Source organism: Aspergillus ibericus, assembly GCF_003184845.1.
Source record: "Aspergillus ibericus CBS 121593 unplaced genomic scaffold BO80scaffold_57, whole genome shotgun sequence".
In the NCBI taxonomy this organism is placed as follows: domain Eukaryota; kingdom Fungi; phylum Ascomycota; class Eurotiomycetes; order Eurotiales; family Aspergillaceae; genus Aspergillus; species Aspergillus ibericus.
In genome coordinates, this window is record NW_020292155.1 from 136,109 (window position 1) to 145,477 (window position 9,369).

At 50.4% G+C, this 9,369-nt stretch overlaps 2 protein-coding genes across 2 annotated transcripts; both read right to left on the reverse strand.

Annotated features, from left to right (window-relative positions):
- Positions 1-4,931: 4,931 nt before the first annotated feature.
- On the reverse strand, positions 4,932-5,687 carry BO80DRAFT_227403 (uncharacterized protein). The gene has a single exon (XM_025714435.1). The coding sequence runs from the start codon at positions 5,581-5,583 to the stop codon at positions 5,062-5,064; it is 522 nt and encodes a 173-aa protein (XP_025570769.1). The 5' UTR covers positions 5,584-5,687; the 3' UTR covers positions 4,932-5,061.
- A 1,841-nt stretch (positions 5,688-7,528) lies between these two features.
- Positions 7,529-9,142, reverse strand: tom40 (TOM complex pore protein TOM40). The gene is made up of 3 exons (XM_025714436.1): positions 8,697-9,142; positions 7,976-8,620; positions 7,529-7,901 (listed from the first exon to the last, which is right to left on the reverse strand). Exons 1-3 carry the CDS (start codon positions 9,006-9,008, stop codon positions 7,794-7,796), a joined length of 1,065 nt encoding a protein of 354 aa, XP_025570770.1. The 5' UTR covers positions 9,009-9,142; the 3' UTR covers positions 7,529-7,793.
- Positions 9,143-9,369: the final 227 nt, after the last annotated feature.

Below are 9,369 nucleotides of genomic sequence, written 5' to 3' on the forward strand. Positions count from 1 at the left end.
TGATGATGATGATGATGACGGTTGGAATTATTGGTACAGGGGCCCTGAGGGATTGCTGTTTATGGCCGCCGGCATAAGAATAACCATTCTTTACACGGTAGCGTTGGTCCTGGAGAAGAGATCGTTTTGATTATTACTATCTAGATACCCTTCAGGTGCCAGGACATATCACCCCGGCTAGTAATAACATGCCCCATACAAATCTATAGCTCTTCCCAGTTCACACCCATTTTCTCCGGTTATTGCACCTAGACTGTTGGGCGAGGCCCCGGAGGGGGGCTGAGGAAATTAATACTGGTAAAATGAAAGAAAAGGAAAATGAGGGAATCTAGAAAAGGGAAGGACAAAAAGAAAGAGAGGGGCGTAAATAAGTCTCTGTATAGGTGTGTACTCATACAATACAATACCGAATCGGTTTCTTCTCCAGAGGTCTTTCGAGTCCTGGGCCATGAGCCTACCTATGACGCTATTGCCCTTACCGGAAGCAAGGTACCTGGGTACCGCTAGTCAGAGGTGATACTACGACTATCTAATATCTACCACTACTACGGATGACCGTGTTGGATGATGCCGCTAAGACATGTCACTATATAGAGGGTTCCTACGTGTAGGACAACCCTCGACTTACTCATGAGGAGATTCCTTTCTCACCGCGGACTCCCCATCAGGTGATGTGTACAAGTATCTCCCGCTCCCCGAACGGAAAAGGAGTCATTTTTTGTCTTCGGCTTGCCTCGTTCCAAGCCGAATATGAAATGGAACGGAAGGTCCCAAAGTATAGTTATAACATCACCGAATCAGGTTACATCTTGGGTTGAGTTGTGGCTAGGCAGATCAGTAGGTAATATCTGACGACGGACGTGAGGTGGAACCATTCAGATTGGGTGTGAGGTAGATAGCTGCCGGGATTGAGAGAATTGAGGGCCCATTCTTAAAGGGCAGGTGACCTTGGCTCCGAGCACTTGGGTTGAGATTAGTTAGCATTGTCCTGTTGTCAGCAGATGGGTGGTGCGGTTTCATTCCCGAACACCCTTGGATCGCAATAACATTGCAACTCTTTTCCCGCCTCGCCGTCAACCAATGCAGGAAGATCGGGCTCCGGTCAATTACCTTGATCCCTACCATTCCTGGCATTGTTTTACAGGGGCTAGAACAACTGAGTGCCCGCCCGGGTCGATGGACCAGCAACACCAATTCTTCCTTGTCCCTGCAGTAGAGAAAGGAGGAGTTGGTCAGGAGATCTCCGTAGCCAACAACCACGGCGGTACTTCTGAGTTTGTACGTAAGTCATCGAATCGCCAACGCTTTTCTAGTGCTCGGTAAGGAGCGCCTCAGCCTCGTTCCCCTCTCCCCCTCCCCTGGGGAAAAAATAACCCGTCTGTCTGAGGGTCTAGTGCATCAAGAAAGGCATCTCCATAATCCAACCGGCTTAATCGACCCCTGTAGTTCTAGATTGAGCGTTCCAGGCCTTTCAGACAACTTCCCTATAAACTCTTCCGCGGGCCGTAGAGTGCCGATCGGTGAACCCAAAGGCGAGCCACAGCGAGGTGCCTGGATCACTAGTACCCCCCATCCATGTCATAGCCCGAAGAAGATTTCAGACATACTGAGGTGAGGTCCACTGGAAGTTCCGGTGACAGGCAGGGTAGTCCTGCCATCAGGTGCTGCTATTGGCCCCCGGGTGTCAAGTGACCAGCCGTGATTTTCACTGGAAGCCTTTTCATTGGCTATCCGTACTCTTGCATACGTATGGTAAATACATGATTAAGCCACCCAGAAGGTAACTAACGGAAGGTTAGTTAGCATGAACTCGGTAGCTGGGAGGAGAGGGAGTACCTGTATCCGGTCGCCGCATATTTGACCAGGATCTAGACTTCAACGTAATCGGGTGGGCTGCTGCTCACCAGGGTCGGGTGCATATGTAGGTCAGATTGGAGCTACCCGGCTGAGATTCTGGCTGGTAAATACCCACCCGAGTACTCCGTACGGAAGACTGCTATTTACTACATCTTTCCCCATGCAACCGTCATGTCCAATACCACAGGTATACCAACAAAGAAAGCCGGATGCCTACTCGTCGTGGCAGAAGTGCAGCGCAGAAGATAAGGCCAGTCCATCGTTCTAGGTTGAGTAGATAAGGTCTATGGAGGATGCCATCTTGATGCAGTAGGCGATGCCATACCCACGTGCATATTTCGTGGCCCATGCTCATCGTGTCCACGATCCCAACTCTAACTAGGCCAACTTTGTATCCGGTCATATCTATTGTTGAGCTACGACGTGCTTCGTGGCGAAGTCCCAACCGAACAAAGTACTCCTCCGTAAAGAAGTACTTGCGCTCGTACCTCATGGCGCAACCGCCACCTTTGCCTTTATCTTCAAGGTCTCATGTAAGCTCTGGTATCCAACTGCATGAGGCATGTTGCTTAGCCCAATAAACTCTGGTCGGGTTACAAATCTGCCGTATTCAGACCGAGTGACATATCACAAATTTACATCATCCATTGAAACCCAGAAAAAGAACAGTCACGGAATGAGAACAGAGGTATTCTACAGCCAACCCCACAATGACTAGGGTAAGCGCATAGTGCTAGCAGGAGCAGTTAGCACCAAGTGGTCAATGTTGAGATCTTCTTAATATAGTAGCACCAGGGTCGTGTCAGTAGACTGGAGTCCTATGAGGAAATACTCTGTTTCACACGTTCAGGTGTCACCCCCTGTTCAAACCTCAAAGAAATAAACCTTGCGCTTTTTGAATCTTAAACCTGTTCATCTATTTCTCTTCCTTTCCTTTTCTTTTTCTTTCTTTTAAATAGCGCCCCTGTAGACTTGGCATGTATGGATCTCGATTGTATGCCACCAGCCCGTATCTATTTGGCAACATAAGGATCCCCTTATCTTCTCACTACGCCACAGACGGTGTTACTCCATCTAAACAGCCCGGTGTTGGCCACTTCATGTTGTGCTGAAGCTCCCTTGCCTTTCTCCCTTGCAGCTTGCTTCCTAAAAAATAAGGGAATTGATGTACCTATCGGCCCATAAGAATGACAATACATAGCAGATGCTTACCTATGCCTCATATTATCTTCAGGTTCATTCCAACACGAGCTGTCGCAAATTTAGGCACAAATAATTTTGCGAGGGAGACAGCATGTTATTGTTGTTGTTGTTGATGATTATGATGATGTTGATGCTGCAGGTGTAGGTGAGTCCCTTGCTGCACAGGCTTAGGAGCATATCGACTGGATCGTAACGGACTACTCCGTAGAAACCCCGATCATACTCGAGCATCTAAAACAGAAGGCATGCCATTCCAAAAGTAAACCCTTCCCATTCGCTGCCTTATCGACATCGATTGCAGCGATATATGGGACTAAGAGCAGCCACATACCAGCATGAGACAATGAGGGCTTGAGGAATCCGATACTTGAAAAAGCGTTGGCTTCAAGCCACACCGAACCCAGCCAGGAGTGTCGTCGAATTAAAGACTAGGGCAGGATAAATATTGCATTGAGACAAAAGACAGCGATGCACATCATAATGGCATTAAGCTCTTACGTCCATGCCCTCGGGGGAAATAGAGGTAGGGTAGGGTAGGGTAGGGTAGCTAGCTACCCCCCAAGGCCGAAATCGAAACCCGGCTCTTCCCCTGTAGTACTTTTTTTTATCATATCAAGCAAGCATCAGACGTTATATATTCCATGTAGTTGATAGCTCTGATGACACTGCAGGCAGCCTGTGCACCTCTTTGAACTTTGCTGGGGATACCTGAGCATACGCCTAGGAGTAGGTACCCAACCACACATACCAGGAGGGGCGTATGATGCGCAGCCGAATCTTTCTTAAGAACGTATTACAGATACATTACATGGCATCCACACTAACAGGTATCATATCCCATGCCCCACCTCCAGTCAATGGTACCTTAGGCCTTAGGCCTGACTGATGCACATAAGAAATCCTCCTGGATGCATGTGTTCGCTTGTCCTCAACAGACAGTCACAACTCACAACAGAGGTGGCCGAGACGGTGTAATTTGTGTGCCAGTCAGCCTCCCTGATCGTCTTGATCTTCATATCATAGACTCAACGGAACATACCAATAAGATCCAACCTAGATCTATCAGTACCACAACTTCGAAACCAGTTCTCCTTGCCCTGCTACGGTGCATACCAACTGACCCACCATTCACACAATGAACTTGCTGGCTGCCCATACGGACGCTTTGTTGGGCTCTTTCTTCACAGCCTCCAAGAGGATCAAGTGGATTCACTGTCTGGCTGCTCATTTCCAATAAAGCACTGTTCCCTGGCTCTCGTTTTCAGAGTTTGACCCGGTCGGCAGGCAGCTAAGGTATGCTACTTGGGTTCTGCGGATCACCGGGACCACACAGCATCAGCAGGTCACTGGCCCGTTGGTCACTTTTCCCGAGCTTCTCAGGTGACTGCAGCGTGCATGCCGTTCTGACACCGAGATGAGCCACGATGGCATTGATTGGTATTTCGGTGAGGCACCAAATGTATCACTTCTTTCTCCTACATGGTACAGTACCCAATTTGTATTGCCACTTCATATGTAGTGCCGATTGATATCGTGATGATGATGCATCGGTCGAATCTGTGAAACAGACTAGAGAGTGGTTGGAACACAAGTGATACCGAGCCCTTGATTAACTTAGGGCTCAACGATCTCTGATAACTGATAAGGACTAGCATGTGCTCATCGGAGACGTTGGACAAGTGGAGGACATCGATAGCTCTGGCAGTTATTATCACTAGTATTGCGAAACCCGGGGACTGCGACATCCTATACTAGCTGGTTGTAACTCCGTACTAAAAGTTGTACTAGGACGGCGTGTCCGCAGCATTGAGGAGCCCTACGTGTACAACTACATAGTCCACAAGAGGTATAATAGATAGCCTACGACTGCGACTAGATCCTAGCCAAAAGTTGCTGGGGAGAAACAGACCGCGGACACGTACGGAGGAAGCTCCGCAGCAGACATTCGGAAAGAAAAGGGTCAAAGATCGTTGCTCCCGTCACCGTCCTGAGATGCTCAACTCAACCAGCCTGGAAACTTTCCCGCCGAGCTGTTTCAAGCCACTTACAGTAAGTAGTTAGTACTACTAACTTACTAAGTAATGGCTGGGAGGGCCAGAGTGTGAATAGCCAATAGCAACGGCTCGGATCGTCTTTTTTCATCCTCCAGGATATGAAGGCCAGCGCTACGGATCTTATCATCGACCTCGCCTGAAATCCAAAGCCGGATTTTGCAGACTTGCCTTGAACCTTGGTCCTAAAAAGCACTACATCGACGTCTCCAACAGCTGGGTATGTCGTGCTACCGTGGCTATTGCCTTTCGCGGTTGACTCTGGCAAGACTCGGCCGCGGAAACCTGTTCCTCCTGTTCCGAGATGTTTTGTGTCGATACGTGCCGATACCGTCCAATGAACCAACCGTGGGAGACCAGGGGGGAACGGAAAGGAGATGAATCGATTCGAGAACTCTCGGCACAGCCAATGATTATGATTATTATGATTGACATTGATCATGATGAACCCCATAATGACAACCATCCACATAAGCCGGCCCAGGAGAAAACAAAGGGCAGCGAAAACGCAAAGGATCCGATTCCATGTCCACTGAGACAGAGGATGATGTCACCGTGGGGCGCTGCTGTCCCCCTCCGCCAGCAAACGGTCAGCCATCAACCTTCAACCATGGGTTTTCCCTCGCATTCGGACCTAAGAATCGCCACAGCATGAGGCCCAACTTGGGTGTGTGAGGCTGGATGAGCGAATCGGACCCCGGTGGGCTGTACGACCATGTAACCGGGTCTGGTTCCGTCGTCTCCCTCCCGGATCTCGAGCAGGGAAGGAAGGAAGGCACTCAGAGCCCAGAGGAACAGAGCAGCAAAACCCGCTACTACATCGGAAGAATGCGCTGTGTGGAATAAGCCAGTGGTGCAGGACAAACAAGCCGTCGGGCGGGAATGAAATCACGGGCCATGGCCGGGGCAGGGTTCTGTTCCCTTTCCGGCTTCCCCGTAACGAAGTTCAACTGTTGAGATTCTCCGGAGTACTACCTCACTGGCCCTGGGCGAGGGCGGGAGAATCTACCATAGTGCATACATACTGACTATTTTAGCAGGGGAAGGAGGATGCTTGCATACTACCATGTACTTTCTATGTACTACACAGTACTACAACATACATACATACACTCATACATACATACCGTCTATTACACCCGAAAGGAACCGAGAGTACGGAGTATACTCAAATGCTATTTGTCTGCGACATAGTATCTGCCATGAGCGATCATGATCTCATATCTCTTAGGACCTCTCATTTGCCCTCAGATGATATCCGAGAGATCACCTGCCCTGAACCACCCCAGCACCCCTGGAGTGGAGATTGGAGTCAATAATAATGAAAATTAATACGGAGGACAGTTCTGTCATACGTGCCTCCAATTCGCAGTAGTAATAATAATAATAACAGGAATCCACCGATTCCCACTTAATCGCGACACTATCATCATTTGGGCCCCTGCTAGGTAGGTCCTCCGTATAGGCGGTGGGGTCGGCTAAGAGACCACCACGCTATCTTTTAGCGTTGTGGACTGCGTCGGGCGTATGGGGATTTCGGGGGAGGAGTATACTGCTTTAGGCAAGGCCGGGGGATCTTTCCCCGTAGTGGTTTTATTAGATCGCGGTGACTCCGGAGTATCTACTACTTTCCACTAGAATAGAGACTCATCATCTCGTGATCACGACGACAATGATCATGATTCCAGACTACTACTACTACCTTTCTCTTCTCCCCCTTCTCCCCCTCCCCCCGCTCTCTTTTCTATTTGTGTATGTATGACCTCTCAGCTGCGATGCTGCCGTCCGTGTCTCAGTAGTTTTGACTCCTTTCGACCGTTCTCTCCTGCTTTGGGCTGGCCACAAACAATGGAATACCTCCCACCGCCAGCTATTGGCAATAATCTCGAGCAGCAGCAACCACGAGAGCTAGCAGCTAGGGATGATCAAGGTGTACGAAGACCATCTCCATGAGTCCTACTTCCCCCCACCGAACTGGCAGCATGACAACGATTATCCCTCGGACATCCTTCGCTCTTGACGCCTCACTACGGTCAGTGCAAAGGCCCGGTGACTTGGCGTTATCCCATCAGCGCCATTTGAAGCCGTATGATATAGATACCAGGGCTGAAGGCTCCTTCGTTATGACTTCAGTACAACCGAAAGGTGAATAAAGGCTAATATGGGAAGGTGTGAGGTCCATCGGCACACGGAGACCACACCAAGACTGTTTCATTCATAGGCAGCAGAACTTGTTTTACATTGCCCCATCTATAATGCGTTTTAAAAAACAGCAACGGCTTTCCGCAGAAGATGCTTCCATGCACACCTAGCAGTCCTGTCCATCAGCCAAAATTGCCATCGAGAGATAAGAAAGAAAAGGAAAAGCAGAGTAACAGGACGACGCAGATGAACATTCATAGATGAAGGCATAAAAATCGAAGAGATATCTCGACTGGACCGAAGATGGATCTATACAAAACTTGGTTCCGTGGCGCCAAACGACTGCCTCCCTGGACCAGCAAACCGCATTCGTGGGGATAACCGATGTGATACACCATCGTCCAAACATGCACATGGAGAGAGAAGAGCTACTAAAACAAATAGTGAAAAGGTATAAGCCGAGGGCGGATGCGGAGCAATAGCTCTATCCTCCCACTATCGCGTGGGCCCCATTAGCCCCAGCTGCACGCCACGGCGTGCTTAGAAAGGCGGAGGGATCATGTCCTGGGGATCGGCCTTCTCCTGCTGCTCCATCAGCTCCTCGCCAGCGATCTCGAGGGAAACAGCAAGACCGAGCTTAGCCGTTTGCTGAGAAAGACGAGACGCGTTAGTGACGAAACCTAATATAGAATCTGGGACCATCGTAGGGAAGTGAAACTCACCTTGGCCTGGTCAATCTCGCCGGCAAAAGTAAGAGCGATAGGCATAGCTATCCGCTTCTCGAGAAGACAGCTGACCTTTCCGGTGCTGTCAACCTGAGCGCGGAAGGTGGAAGCGCGGAAGTCGTACTTGGCGCCAATGGAAGTGGTGCCATCCCTGCTAGGTCCGCCCATGAGAGCAGCGGCGGCGTTAGGAGCGAACTGGAGGTTCATGTCAACACCAGCCTCAACCCGCTCGGAAAGCTTCTTCCAGTAAGAGGCCGTCAAGACACCCTGAGCCTGCAGCTGAGCACTGGCAATCCAGTCATCAGCCTTGTAGCGAGCACCATAAGAAAGGGCGGACTCCGGACGAGCACCCATGCTCTGACGCTGCCAGATGGCTTCGAAGCCAAGGGCCAGGCCGGGAGTAACGGATTGAAGGTAGCTTCCGACGAAAATTCCGGTAAGACCTCCTTCCAAGTAAGAAGGGTTGAAGGCCTTGAGAGATGCGGAGAAGTCGTCGCCGGTGTAGTCATTGTCAATCTGCATCAGGCCCTGGCCACCGGGCATGATCTGGGTGTTGGTCTTGGTAACCAACTTGGGGTTCCAACGGTAATTGCCGACAGCAGCGAGACCGCCATCGCTTCCGAGGTTGCCTTGCATAAAGACCTAAATTTTCACAAAACCATCCTTAGCCATCCACTCACTGTATACACCCGAGCAGATCATAACAATTGCATCCTACCTTTGGACTTCCGTACATGGCCGAGAAGTTGTACGGGGGCATGTTGCTCGAGCCACCCATGGCAAACGCATGCGACACGCGGAACAGAGGGGACATGCCAAAGACCTTCGTCAGGTCTGCCCGAAGACCGGTGAACATGAAGTTGGACAGCAGAACATCCTTCTGAACCTCCCGGGAGATGTTATCCAGGGTGCCTGGGTTCGGAAGGCCGAGGGCGGCCCTGCGCTCTGAGAACGAGGTGTATGCATCCTTGAGGGCAGCGCCCACGGCATTGTCCATGAGGAAGGAAGGCAGAGCTAGAGAGTCGGCCATTGTGATGTCTGAGGAAGGATTAAAGGTCGCTGTAAAGGGACGGGGAGGAAACGGAGGTTGGTCGTTATACGCGGTTCGTTCTTGTTGGGGGCAGAGAAGGGAAGAGACCTTGTTGAGACCAGCCCGGGAGATTGAGCGTAGAGGCAAAGAGCAACGTGGGTGATGACACGACGCTCTTGCTGTTTTGAGTTCAAGGGCAGTGTCCGACCTGCTCTAGGCGAAGGAAGAGGAGGTAGACACCAGGGCCGATGGAAGGGGAGGATTGGGGATGGGGGATGGGGGAATAGGTAAGTCAAGGCGTTCTTTACCAGAGCTTTCGGCTCTGAAAAAAGTCACTGGCGCCTTTCCGCCCGGCCTGCGC